We start from the raw sequence: 14,746 nt of genomic DNA, 5'->3' as shown, positions 1-14,746 counted from the left end.
TGCGGTTCTAATAAGAGGGAAGGAAGAGTGAAAAAGCTTCAACAAAGTTCAGTTACATCATCAAGGTTCTACTTTTTTTTTTTTTTTTTTTTTTTTTTGGAGGAGAAGAGGAAGACATGTCAGGCCCGGTTTGTTTCCGGCGCGCCGGTTCTACCTGCTCCAGCCAACCGACAGAAGATCCAGTTATTTAGTTTACAGTAAACAGCTGGAATGCTGCTTTGCACATGAGAGTGTGCTGCTGATCAGAGAGGGGTGTGTGTGTGTGTGTGTGTGTGTGTGCCATCTACAGTACCTCACAAATCAGGACCAACATGCTGGAGTTTTTCTGTCATTTCTGCATTGAAACTCTCCATAGCAACATGGTGGACAGCTATGTCTGATGTCATGAAACTCAACAGAATTAGACAGCAGCCATATTGGATTTTTTTTTTTATTGCCTAACTTTCCAACCTTTCATCAGGTTCACTCACTTTTTCTTTTGTTTTTTTTCCCCCCCAGATTTTGAAATCAAAAACTCAAACTTCTGAGTTCAATTGAAAACACCGTTACACCTCCAGGAGTGGTAAAATAGTTTAACGCAACAAAATAAAGAGGAGCCTTTATTGCAGCGTTAAACAGCCACTGTGTGATATTTGAGTTTGTGTTCTAAAAATAAAAATCAAGAAGTTGCAGAACGGAATAAACGGCTTGCAGCAAAAACCTGTGAGATTTCCTGATCATCCGGCCTCCCTGTGAAGAGGAGCCGCAATACTTGTACTTCCTGTTCGGTGACCTTGAGTCTCTATAATAAAATGTGTTAATATTATTATTAAAACAAGTGACTGATCTGGTGAGAGAGGAAACCCTTTTTTGTTCTGCACCTGTCGGTACTGACAAACACATGGCAGCCATTTTGGATTTTGCGTTGGTGAGGATGGCAAACTTTAAAGGATATTATCACATAACTTATCCAAATAAAAGCTGGATAAGTTGATTGACACCAAATTAGTTTGATTTTCCAGATGGGGGTGGGTGAAGGAGTTGACCTCTGATGAGATTTTAATAACTTTTGTTATTAATATCTTTAAAACGATATTATCAAAAATAAAACTTCCACTAACAGCTGGCTGTTAGTGGAATTGAATAATGAATAATGTGGAAGGGGCTGGTTGACCTTTTGACCTTTGAACTTTCAATAATATCTTCAAAACAAAAGCGGCGCAAATGAAAATGTTTGCAGCACAAATATATTCTAGTTGAAAGTGGGGGGAGGGGGGCCGCTGGTTGACCTTTCATGACCTCTGTAAACTTTTATTAATATCTTTAAAGGGATAGCGGCACAAGCAAAACTTTTTACTGCACAAACCAGCAGATTTGAAGAGGGGGGGGGCTCCACTTAGTTTAGGTCAGTAATCCTGAATACTGTTAAATAAAGACCACTAGTGCAGGAAAAAATACAAAACAAAAAACAAAACAAAAAAACACATGGTGCGTTTCATTTGCTTGAATTTGTAATTTCAGGTTGGAAGCTGGAAAGCTGCTTGGTTTTTCTCACGTTCAGTTTCAGTTTTAACTGACAAGCAGAAAATGCCGAGTTTTTCCTCATTATATGCAAACAGACCAGGTGACGTTTTGAGCTGCCATGTTTGTGATCTAATTAAATGTGAACTGCTGACATGCAAATAGCCGTTATTGACACTTTCGTTGAGGAACCTCTGCACTTCCTACAAACATCTCAGTTTTACTGCTGTCCTTGACCCGACCAAAATCTGCTTGTTGGAATCTATGTAAATCATAATGTTGCGATTTTTGTTCTTTAGAGGGCTTTTAAAATAATCCAACATTTCATTGATTTGTAACTTTAAACAGGGACAAATGTGCGTATTTTATCCTGAGATCTAAGCCGTCTCATCCTTCCTGTCTTATCTACATACAGTTTACATTTTCTTTGCTGCTAACTAAAGGCCTACAGGAAGAAATACTTTTGAATTTTCTTTCATTGGCTGTGTTACACAATGTGGGCGCACGCTCCTAAACTCCGCCTCTGATTGGTTGACAGGCCAGTGATGGCTCCGCCCCTTGGGAAGCTGCAGCTGAAATGCTTGAATTCTCCTGAGGGAAAGAAGAGAAACGACACAGAAACGGACTAGTTTGGTCCAGTTGCTTCGGACTGGAGTCTCATCAGCTTGTCCAGTTTCGTTTTTGAATTCAAGCACTTTGTTTGAAGTTTTGTTTGGCATACTTTTTTTTCTTCTTCTTCTCGCATTATCCATTTGGTGCCGAGCTGAAAAACTGCACGGCAGAAACCTGAAAGTGAAGAGAGCCGGTCCGGGTCACTGTGGGATGACGCTACTGGACCTCAGTAAGACCCTCTGGTTCTTCTGACAGGTTGGTCTCAATCTGAATCTTTCTGCTATGGAGTTTGTTGTTGTTGTTGTTGTTTGTTTTTTTCGTTGTTTTATGTTTGAAAGATTTTCCTTCAAAGTTACCGTTAGATATTATGGCCTCCACTGTCTTCTTGGTGACTGGAGCAATTAACTGCACATCCAGTTAAACTCACTGCAGAAAGGCTCAATATAACCACAAACTGATTCCCAGATGCCTTTTTTTTTTTTCTAAATCAAATTAAATATAAGTCAGAAAAAGCTGATGCTGAGAAGAGAGAGTCTTAAAAGCTCGAGTGAATTCAAGGAAACAATCATGTGTTGGAGGAGAGACTGCAGAGAGAATAAAAAGAGGAAGAACGAGGCGGAGCCCGCAGGGAGGGCTGAGATCGCCAGGCTTCCTGCGCTCCGGCGTGGGGCTTTTTCTGCTTTCTTCACTCCAACGAGCCATGGACTAGACCTTCACTAACAGTCGGCTCAAGTTGGATGGTCTCATGCCACATTTGAAGGTAATCGGAGAGACAAGTTTTCTTGAGTTTTTGCGTTCGCAGCTGAGCTGTAGACGGAGGGATGCGCAATCTTCTCTGTGTGCGACTGAAAATATTTAATTTTGAAATAAAACGCTTTAGTGGAATCAGACCTGCGAACCTGTGACGCGTTTGTGTCGATTCAACTGTACGCAAACGTGCACGTTCTGGGAAAATTGCTGAATGTATGAGAAGGAAACTCATAAAGCGACATTTCTAAGTAGTAGTACTAGTTGTAGTACTAGTACCAGTGGTAGTACTAGTACTAGTTGTAGTAGTGGCAGGGTGAAGTTTTCGGTCCGCCTGCAAGGTTTTGGTCTTTCAGGTCTCTGCATGTGAAGAGCAGGGAAAACAAAACAGATGGGCTCTGATATTCCTCTGCTTTCTGAGCCCACTGGAATTCTTCAGCGCTGATGTAAAAGAGCCCAGTGGGTGTGTGTGTGTTTTATAACTTTTCCATTTTTCTCTGATTGGTCAGACAAAGCCCTTCACTGTCTTCTGCCTCTCCTGGGTGTAACTGATAGTTCCTCCTGTGCTGTGAGACCTGCTGATCACCAGCAGGGCGGCAAAAGTCTGAATGAGAAGTTTCTGCAGATGAAATTATGTGTCGTTTCACAGCACGTCAGCAGAGATTTCTGTTAAAAATGCACCTGGATGAAGTTGAATGTGCCGCATGCATGTCATGCAGAGAAAACTGTTGAGTGTGTCATCATCACTCTGCAGGGCCTTGCAAAGCTTCCAGAATCATCTGGTACTTCTCTCTCTCTCTCTCTCTATCTAGTACCAGTGTGATTATTTTTTTCTTTTGTATGCTATTTGAATATTATGTAAAAGAAAAGAGAGAGAGAGAGGAGCTTTCATTTAAATGCAGGTGTGATCTTTATCTTATCTGATGTCTGCCTGGAAACTTGGTTTTGCTTGAATCTGCATCGTTGCTGTTTTCACAGCAATCTGACTTTTTTCTTTTCAGTCAACCCTTATTGATCTGCTGCACTTTCATGCAGCTGAAAGTTTAGCTGAAACTTTGCAAGAAAGAATTAAAAAAAAACCCAACCAAACATGTTAATATCTCACATCTGTGCGGTTGCAGCCACATGTGTTGTCAATATGGTGTTGAGCAACACTTGGTTTGGCAACGGAGAAAAGCAAGACAGGTCCCAGAAGCATTAAATCCATCAGCTCAGAGCCAAACTTTCTCCACCGCTTCACCCAAATGCACCGAATACCACAACCTTGATTTATTATTATCTGGGGTTTTTTTCCCCTGTAGAAGTAAAAAAAATCTCAACCTTTTGACCTGCTATGTTTTTGTTCTGAAAAACCACAAATCCTACAGTCTGCAGTGGAAACGGAGCGCCGTTCGAACTGAGACGAACCCAGACGTCTGCCGTGTTCAAACTCTTTCGAACGTAAACTTTTATTGCACTTCCTCCAAACGCTGTTTTCAGCGCCGTGGTACTGCAGACACACTTGCATCACGCAGAGCTCTGTGGTTGTGAGCAGAGCTAGCTGGTCCTCCATGATGACCCTCCCGTTAGAGGAGACGTCCTGACAGAACGTGACAGTAGAGCAGGCTGACAGTGTGTCACACCTACTGACGGGTTCCGCTTTGCAATGCATGTTTCAAAGTAGAAATGTTGCAGCAATGGACCAAATTGGTCTTCTGTGGTTTTTAACCACGATTGTCTGCATCAATTACCAACCTTAGAGTTGAAAACGAGAGAGTTCACCGTCATGTTCTCCAAACTGTGGTTGCTTTAACGCCCAACAGTCGGCGTTTTGTTTCCTTGAACCCGTAAAGGACGTCCTTCTCACAAAACCCACTCCCGTGTCAAACTGTTTCCTGGAAATTCACAATTTTACGCTTTTTTTTTTTTCCCACGTTCCTTTTGTACCTCTGTGCCTAAATTGTTTATATTTGTCGATTAATTCTGGAAATCAGCAGTTGTCAGCAGGATCATGGAGACTAAGAGCCAAACCAAATGTTGTTTAAAGACTCTGGTTACATCAGCGTTTTATTGGCTTGATTAAAGACTAAAAATAAATGAAATGCTGAACTTCCAGCATTCATAAATAGTCAAAATAACACAGGAATAAGTGAGTCCACTGCCTTTCATATTGTCACTGTTGATTTTCATACATCCAGTCACTTCAACTTGATTCTTAAAGACTCTTTGTCTTTAGATGTTGTCTGCTGCGATGATTAAAACCCTGTTAAAATTCTTTTCATCACTTAAGTAGTGATTTATGTTTTTTTGTCTGGGATACTGACAGAAATGTGGTGACGTGTTATTAAACAGTTTCCTCTTGAAAAATTCAGGATGTGCTAAAAACAGAGGAAGGATTAGACAGCATTAGAAGAGGCGCCATGGCTCTGGCTAAACACTGGAGTTGTCTACTGAACGCTAGCCCCTTCCACCGCAGGTGGGATTAACATACCTGCGTGGTAAACGAGGGGGTTGAAGTCTGCTCCACCTCTGACTCACAAAGCGATCGGCTGCCAGCATCGTAGCGTGAGTCATGCAGTGAGGATGTAGGGTTTGTGCGAACAGCCAATCATTGGGTCTTTGAAGCGTAAACAAGACGGGAAAGCGAGGAAGACGACACACATCATTTTAAATCTGAAGCATTTTGTTCGGGCAGCAGCAGGACGACTACGCCGATGACTCGCTGTCACTGCTTTGAAAAGCGTAGCATGGACGGACAGAGATGCTGCATGACGTCTGCCGTTGTCCTGGCAACTTGCGAAAGCCACAGCTGTAGATGCAGCCGTCTACTTGATGGTTTTGTCTACTTGATGGTTTTGTCCAAGAGGCTAATGACTGCTGGCAACCTGTCAATAGAACCCCACTTTGTGCACCTTTATGGTGCTACGGTGTCACCGAGTACAGAACAATTCTAATGAGAGCGATATTTTCTCGTAGCATCTTACACAAGGTTCCTCGTCACCTTGAAATTCAAACGGATTAACTGAGTTCTGTAGTATTAGCAACAAAACTGTCTAACAGCTTTTTCAAGTTTTCTCATCCTCCACAAGAAGCTGATCTAGTTTGTTTGGCCCGACCTTAACCTCCTGACTGGAGGTCAAACTGCTCCTCCCACATGTGAGCGAAACCATTTTTTTGACCTCAGTGAAGCATAAACGTGTTTCAATGCATAAAGAAGAAGAAAAAAAGACTTTCCAAAGCAGCAATTTGTTCTATGAAGTGACTATGAATTCTTTCCATACCTTCAATATTCTCCTTGAACCACAGCTGACCTGGATTCTCTCACCTCAAACTCTGGGGGGAAAAACTGCCAACTTTTAAATACTTTTCCTTTTTAAAACAGACAAGTTCTTTCAAGCTGGGCTCCGTAAAGAGAGACAGGAACTCAACCCAGAGTTTCAGACAGAAAGAGGGAAAAACGCTCGCTGTTCACGTTACAGCATCCAACGGACCCTTCAGAGAACAATGTGGGACTTATTTTAGAGAGCAAGTCGTTGTGTTATGATGCACATTTAAAGCGATGAAGTGCCAGCAACACCTGGCCCCTCGAAGGGAGCCAAGGTTGAACTTATGTCCAATGATGACGTTGATGATTGATTGGACGTGATCGATTTAAAAGTGCAAACAAAACAAGTTTACTCCAATAAATGTCCAAATGTCCAGTTGCAAAAATAAAATAATAATAATAGAAACAACAAAATCAAGGAGTGAGGTGTTTGAGCAAGAAGCAGTTATTATCCCGCCCACTGCCTGCCTGAGGGGATAGTAAACTGTAGAGCTGTAGTTGAGATCAATTATTATTACCACCGGGGACATTTCTGTTTTATCTTCTTATTTTCTTCTGACTGGAAGAGTCACTAATGTTTTGGAGCGGAGGGAAGCTGAAGGTTAAGGCCTTTCAAACTAAAAGACTTGCCACCAAATGGAAATCACCAAAATGTGTTGTAGTTCTTCTTGCCCTGAAGGAATGAGGCGCCTCAGCTCCCTGTTGGGGTCAGAAGGTCAAAATGGGATCAAAACGATGTCTGTAGGTATGGAGTGGTCATTTACAGCTAAACCACAATCTTGTAACTACGCTTTAGGGAACAACTGGATGTTTCATCAGCTTCAGCTTTAAGAGTCAGAAAGTCTTATTGTGGAGTGAGAACCTGGTTTTTGTTTTTCATTTGTTTTTGGTTTTCATTGAATCACAGGTTTGGAAGCTTAAGTCAAAGCTTTTATCAGGGAAAATGACCAAACTGGATGTTTTTCCAAACTTCCAGAAAACTACAAAACTGTCAAAACACTGAGCTCCTTTAAGTCCAGGCTAGAAACCTTCCAGGTTAGAGAGGCTTTTGACTAGCAGCAAGTTCATCAGCATGTTTAGTGTGTATTTGATTATTTTAATGATGGCATTTGACAAAAAGCAAAGTTTCTTTCTGTCTCATCATTGGTCACTGTGTTATGTTTTTGGGGTTTTTTTGAACGGTCTTGTTGCTGAAACGTGTTCTGGACCTTTAGTTTCCAGACGGTTCTGGCTCCTGTAGGTAAAGTCCGTCCTCTCTTTCCGTAGATGAGTGACGAAAGCAGCAGCACCTCTTCCTCCCAGTTGGTGGAGGACTTCGAGGGGGAGCCGGACGAGGAGGTGGACAGCGATGGAGGGAAGAACCAGACGGGACAGAGCGGGCCGACCGCGCTGTCCGGCTTCGCCTCTCTGCGCGCCGTCATTCGCATCAAGCAGAAGTACCAGGCCATGAAGCTGCGGCGTCAGGAGATGGCACACAGCCTGGTGGCGGCCGGCGCCCTCGCCGGGGCTCCGGGCCGCACCAGCCCCAAAATCTTCACCTTCGAGGTTCCCGCCTTTCCTTCTGTCCCTCAGAAGAAGAAGAAAAGGAGGAGGAGACGAGTGATGTTTCCCAACGGCGGGCCGCGCAAAACGGCGCCCAAGCAGGAGCGCAGCCGGGCCATGTACTGCCTCTACCTGCTGTTCGCTATAGTCTTTGTCCAGGTAAACCACTGACAGTCCTCCACACGATGGACGGCTGTGGACAATCTCACTTTGTTTTGTACTCAAATGTTTTTGATTTATGTGATTATGGAAAAGCAAAGCTGGTTGCCACAGAGATCAAAGTTTTGATCATTCAGCTGTGCAAAACGCCTGGGGGGGACTTGGACTTCCTCCTCACAGAGCAGCCCTCCCCCCTACAGACTAGCCAGTAACAATTAGCAAACACCTGGTATTGGTTGAGCTCATTATACAAACTACTTCTCAGTGTTTTGCTGGTAAAAACGCTGGTGAAGGGTTAATACAGGAGCGAATACTTCCTGAAGGCGGAGTTTTAGAAAGAGCAGGAGCTTCTTAAAGGGACAGAGGTCCAATTTCAAGGTGTTAAATATCAAAATCTATATAGTAATTTTTTTAACTGCTCATGTTGACATAGTTATTTGATTGGTGCAATAAGTTGTCACTGCGTTGCTTGAAAGTACATAATACCCCTATAAAAAAGGAAAAATGTACAAAAAACAATTCAAAACGCCATAAAAGCTCCAGAAATCTATTAAATAAGTTGACAGAAATTATCTTAAAAGTGAAATGTTGTCAAGAAATTTCTTCAAAAAGATCCAAAGTGATAAAAGAAAGCTTCGTGGAACTTTTAACAAGCAAAAAAAAAATGCAGAAAAAGCAATAAAAAGACAGAAAATATGAAAAAAGATTTGTCTACCATTCGGAAATAACCTCGCCACGAATGATTTTTAAAACTGTTTTCATTGCAATTTTGATTGTTTTTTCTTTTTTTGGTTTTTTAAAATTAACTTTCCTGTAAATACAGTCTAATTAATCAATGAGGGAAATAAGGAAACAATATTCTGGTTGTTAACAAAAGAAAAATGCAGGTTGGACTGAAGAAACCGTTGACATAAATGAGCCTCAGGTGGAGCTCCTCTCTGACTGTTTTCTTGCCGGACGTTTTCGGTTTCAGTTCAAGCAAAACTTTTTCCCCTGCCTGCTCTGTCACGCCTCTGTTCGCTGACGCCGTTATTAGCAAGCTGCCATTATTCAGCAGTGTGGTTGATCCAGATGTGATCCAGCAGATTCAGTTCCTCGTGCCCTGCAGCGCTGTGTTCAGACAGCCACAGTAAATACCAGCTTCCCTGCACATTCCACAGAACATGATTGCGGCGCCTATTGAAGCGTTACATTTGAAAACACTAAGAGGGATCAAAGGGTGACGGTGAGTTTTCGTCGGCCTTACTTTTACAATTTCAATTAAACTTCATATTTTAAGAACTTTTCCATAAAGAACGATTTATTATATCAAAAGTCATTCCTGATAGCCATGTGCTGTGGGTGTTCCTCACAGCACGATGAGTGGTGCAGTCATTTTTACTGATATGTTCCAGAGTTCTTCCCCTCAACCACCGTTTTTCAGTTTTGCGAGTCACTGTAATATTTTCACAGTTTAGAAAACGAGTTTAAGGTGGGAGAAGTCTTCCTCTCTAGTGAGATGTCCAAAGATCAGCTCCCACATTTTACTGTTGGTACTAAATGGTCCAAACTAACCATCTTCTATGTGGCTAGGTTCAAACGCGGAAGAACAAAAATCATATTTGTGTCAATAATGCTTAAATGTGAAGGATCCATTTCAGGTATTTATCTGGAACTTAACTTCCAAACGAGGTTCATTTCTGATCAGTTGACTCCTTCGAGGCTCAGTTCAACATGTGAACATCTGGAAATGTTTACATCTAAGACTGGAGAGGAGTTTTGTTTCTTAGGATCGCAGTCATTCACACGTTTGTCTTTAGTCTTCAGGAAGGTGGGAAAGTTACTCTAGATGACTGAACTGTGACAATAAAATAGACACTAACAAAAAAATAGTAGACATTAGCACACAGTTGCTAATGGGAAACTGTACTTGATGATGTTATACAAAGAGATGCTTACAGTGAACTAAAGACTGCAACGATTAATCGGATTAATCGATTATTGAAATAATGATTAACTAATAGATTAATTGTTAACTGGAGTATACAAAAAACCTATATGTAAATATACATATGTACTTAAATATATGTCAAGTTTAAGGTTCACTACAGTCACTAAAGTAAAGTAATGCTTTGCTATTGCAATAAAATGTTTAAAAAGGGAACTGAAGTATTAATTTGCTAATGTTGTTTTATTTCTAATAACATAAATTTGTCTGATTGTCAAAAGAACCTTTACAACCAATCACAAATAGTGAAAAAAGTACAGAAGATGCACAGAGACACCAAACCGTTTCTTGCCTTGGAAAACATTTTGGTTGCAGTTTTAAACTTCGCCACCAGATGTCTCTTAACTCGACAGGCTGTACCTTTAACAGACTGATTTTACAACAAGAGGGGCCTTTATTCAATAGTTGCTTATAAGGAAGAAGGTCAAAGAGAGAGAAGGGGAAGATCTACAGATGACCCAGGTTTAGCATTATCTGTAGTTTTTGAACATATAAAACTGTTTATTTAATAAAGCGATGCAAAAATATTCCCACTCGCCTTCAGATTTCTAAAACGTGTGACCGTTTCTCCCCAGGTGTACAACGCCATAGAGAACCTGGACGACCACGTTCTTCGATACGATCTGGAAGGCTTGGAGAAGACTCTGAGGCGCGAGGTGTTTGGCCAGCAGGGGGCGGTGGAGGGCCTGGTGTACCACCTGAAAGACTACCTGTCCACATACGTACACAACAAGCCGCTGGTGGTGTCCGTCCACGGGCCCAGCGGGGTGGGAAAGAGCCACCTGGGCCGCCTCCTGGCCGGACACTTCCGCTCGGTGGTGGGCGACACCCTGGTGCTGCAGTACTACGTGCTCCACCACTGCCCCCAGGAGGCGGACGCCACGCAGTGCGCGCGCAACCTGTCCTCTGTCATCTCGGAGATGGTGGAGAAGGCGGAGGAGGAGGAGAAGATCCCGCTCTTCATCTTCGACGAGGCCGAGCACATGCACGTGGAGATCCTGGACGTGCTGCTGCAGCTCGTCGCCTCCAAGCAGTCCAACGAATACCTGAACGCCATCTACCTGTTCCTCAGCAACCTGGGCCATACGCACATCACCAAACACATGCTGCAGAACTCCTCGAGCATTTCCTCCGGCCGTCACAGCAACCTGGTCAAGGAGCTGACTCCCATTCTGCGCAACACGTTGGAGAAGCATCACCCGCTGTGGACCGAGGCCGACATCTTGCCTCTGGGACTTCTGGAGAAAGGCCACGTGATGGAGTGCTTTTTGGAAGAAATCACCCGAGAGGGCTTCTACCCAGACCACAGCAACATCGAACGCCTCGCGGGGGAGATCGAGTACTACCCTGTAGTCGCAGGGCGCGAATATTCCCAGTCGGGCTGCAAGCAAGTAGTGGCAAAGGTCAATCTGCTGTGAAACGCTCTTGCGGGAAACCTTTAAGATTTTTTCTTCTCTTCTTTTTTTTTTTTTTACATTCCTTTTATCCATGAAGAATAGAAGTGGGAGGGGAGAGCATGAGAGTGATGAAATCTGAAACCTGAAAAGGCAGAACTGAAAACTCAAAGTCATCAGGAGGAGCCGGAGCTGGAGGTTTTCCAGACAGATGGGAAATAAATCCTGTGAAAATATTCCAGACCCTCCCTAGAGGGCTGGTCCACCCAAATGACATCACATTATTTATTACTTTCCATTGATAGCATCTCTTTCCATTCAGTACATTTACAGTTGGCAAATTCAAAAATAGACTTCATGGATATTAATTAACAAGCTTAATATGACGTCTAATAATTAATGTTATTAGATTTACTTAGGGTTATTATTATTATTATTCATGCCAGTATGAAATTCTCGTGAGATGATTGAGTTTATGTTATTCAGGTATTTACTGGATGTGCTGCATAATCTACTTGCTTTTTGCTTTTGAACAGAAAAGCTGTTGCAGCTTAACTATGATATTGATAATATTATGACAGAAATAATCTTATCTATACCAGTATGATAAACAGATTTAATCAGTTCAAGAGCAGTTTTCAAAAAGGCATTCTTACCATGTAGAGTTTTATACCTTTTTATTGTTCCTCTTTTTGGAGTCTAGGAAGCTAGCTAGCTGGCTAATTAGCTAGGCCATCTGCGCAGGTAGCTGGCTTGCTAACAGCGCTATCTTATTAAAACTGATATGTAGCCTAGCTGACATGTAGTTGTAGCCATCCTGCAGGCTACAACTGTGGTTAAAATGATACAGAACATTTTAGTGGCTTTCTGTAACCAATAAATGGTTATATTCATACATGTTACCTTCAAACCTTTTAGCTAGCATTACACTACAAATCAAGTTATTGTATCTTTTTTTTTTTTTTCTAAATTTGAATTTTAGCCATTCAATCATTTCTTTCCAAGGTATTTATTTTTATTCCTGCCACTATGTGACTTTTTCTGCAAGAACATCTTGTATTTTGTTTGGTTTCAGTATGAAACTAACCAGCGCAACCTTTTGTCATCATATTAATCACAGATGAAGGGAAGTCGATAAGGGTGTGTATTTGGGTCGCGGTTGGTTTGAATTTCCTTAAAAGAGTCTTCTAAGTTAACAAGAAAAGCTTTCATCAGGAAACCACATTTGCACAATGCAAGGTGGGTGTACTGGACTAAAAAAAAGACAAATGTACCTTTGCAGCTGTATTTAGACCTGAATCAGTTATTTAGACTCTTTTTTTACATCTAAATAACTTAGAAAGAATTGGATCATAAGTATTGTTGCTAGCATCAGGTAACTTTGCTGCTGTTGCGCAGAAATTTCCCCCAAATATTTTTCTATTCTATGATGTAGGAATCTCTTTGTGAACTTAAAAAGGTGATGTACTCTGACTGTGATGTTTGTAAAATCTTTGGCAGAGTTTTAAATATTTAATTTTGAATTTAGAGCTGCACATTTTTAAAACGGAGGGCCTCTGGTCTCCAGACGATATCGGGGCCCTCCTGGGACCCATGTGGGCGGATCTTAAAGTGCACACAAACTTGGTATAAGATCAAGTTTTTGTGATGTTAAAAAAAAAAGATAACTTCAGGACTTTTTACTCCTGTACTGTGAAACGTATGCTCTGCAATTCAAAGAAAAGAAAAGGAGTGGAGATTTAAAAAGAAAAATGCAAAAGCTTTGTTTTGTTATTTATGTATGTATTTTTGCCATGTGTATGTAAATTGGGTGGACTAATCCTTGAATCAAAGTAGGCAGCTCAAACAGAAATGACTCCAGAAGGACTGAAGGACATGCATTACTTGATTCTGCATAGTCTCAAAAGGAAAGTGGAGCTTTTCCTCCAGGACCTACTAAACCACCAGGCTGAGACGTTTCTCAGACGCTGATCATTAAAACCAAAAGTCCTGTTCTTTTCATAAGGTCCGGCCTGAACCCGTCATGCAAATCATGCATGAGAAGCAACAGCAGCGACGTGACTTTTTCCTCGCATTCCATCATTTCTTTAAAACACAACCTGCGTTCCAAGACCAGCTTATTTATTACACATTCAGAAATGTTTTTATGATTCACACCGAGTTCACAACTCGGAGGGACTGAACTCGGAGTCGGCACAGACCCACACCGGCAGTCTAAATATGTTCGTGGAGTTGGGAGGTTGGATTTTTGTTGTTCAGTCATCTTCATGTTTATGTTCCGGGTCAATAAAAGTCATTAATACGCTTTATAAACCTGGATGATGTGGGATTCTTCTTCAACACGTGTGTCAAATGTTTTAGGAAAATAGTTTTTAGAAACTTTCACTTTGAGTTGTATCTTTTCTATAACATCACACACACCCACACACAAGATACGGGCCTTAGGAACTTATAGAAAAATGTTTAGCAATTTTGCTAAAAAAAAAAATGTAGTTATATCTTGTAAACCATTGTGTATGTTTCTCTGTGATATTCCAGTCGTTTTAGTCTGAGTGTCTCTGCAGCTACTTTAAATTATTTCAGATCCTTTTTCAGTTGCTCTCCGTCTATGAAACTCTATGAACTTTTAGACGTGACTGTTTTGCATTTATCTGCAGTTCTCTACTTCTATAGATTTCTCTGGAGATTAGAGCAATTTTGCATAAAGCGTAGTAATACTTCTATGGAAAATTCTTCACTCTGTTACGTTTAGCTCTCTAGATGTCTGTTCATAAGCTTTTGGTTGATGTTTGGACAGTTATTCCCGCTAGTTTTGGAAGCTGTGCAGCTGGAGGGATTTACTTTTTTACTTTTTGACAAAAAGGTTTTGTTTTTGTGACAGGTAGCAGCTGATTAGCATGAATAAACTCAAACAATCCCAGAGGAGCAGAAAAGGAGGATTCATGGATGGAGAAATAACAAAAGGCCAGATGGAGAGATTTAAACGGAAGCGGCGAAAGCCAATGAGGTGGATTAGCAGTGTTTGCCAACTGATGGTGTCTTCCAGGACATCGTCTCTGCTACCTGGAAACTGAGCTGTTTGCATGTACTGACAGTCATGAGGCTGTCGGACAGCAACAGTCTGATGTGTTCCTTCATCTCCATGAAGCGATTTGTTCTCTAACAAACTAAGACTTTCATGGAACAGAAATATTCATGTGGGCCAGTAAAAAATTAAAATATTTAAAGTGGCAGTATTATGTTTTTTCCAGCCACATAGTAACCATTTATAGAACAATCAAGTAACCATGCTACTTCCAGTTTTATGAAATTGCTACATCAAATATGACTTAAAGAAATAAATTTGACTTCGGATTTTAGTGCCCTGAAATTGGGCCTCTGTCTCTTTAAGAAACTCCTGCTCTTTCTGAAACTCCGTCTTCAGGAAGTCATCAAAATACAAAAACGTGTACAATTTTATTTATTCTGAATTATATGGAAGAGGATTAAGACCGCTGGAAA

At 41.4% G+C, this 14,746-nt stretch overlaps 1 protein-coding gene across 2 annotated transcripts; it reads left to right on the top strand.

Moving 5' to 3' along the window:
• Positions 1–2,044: 2,044 nt before the first annotated feature.
• tor4aa (torsin family 4, member Aa) lies at positions 2,045–13,558 on the top strand. Of its 2 annotated transcripts, none has more exons than XM_044096636.1 (3): positions 2,045–2,367; positions 7,430–7,864; positions 10,427–13,558. In XM_044096636.1, the coding sequence occupies exons 2-3, from the start codon at positions 7,430–7,432 to the stop codon at positions 11,267–11,269; spliced, it is 1,278 nt and encodes a 425-aa protein (XP_043952571.1). In that variant the 5' UTR covers positions 2,045–2,367; the 3' UTR covers positions 11,270–13,558. The 2 variants fall into 2 exon arrangements, with proteins under 2 accessions (XP_043952571.1, XP_043952570.1); XM_044096635.1 differs by lacking the exon at positions 2,045–2,367 and adding an exon at positions 2,685–2,872.
• The last annotated feature ends 1,188 nt before the right edge of the window (positions 13,559–14,746 follow it).

Source organism: Gambusia affinis, linkage group LG17, assembly GCF_019740435.1.
Source record: "Gambusia affinis linkage group LG17, SWU_Gaff_1.0, whole genome shotgun sequence".
Taxonomy (NCBI): Eukaryota; Metazoa; Chordata; class Actinopteri; order Cyprinodontiformes; family Poeciliidae; genus Gambusia; species Gambusia affinis.
Note: the sequence above shows the minus strand (reverse complement) of the source record. Positions and strands in the feature narration are given on the sequence as shown.

Excerpts from the sequence above, each read along its gene's own strand:
- tor4aa (XM_044096635.1), top strand. Across the intron at positions 7,865-10,426 it reads TCGCTATAGTCTTTGTCCAG|GTGTACAACGCCATAGAGAA; the intron begins GTAAACCACTGA and ends GTTTCTCCCCAG.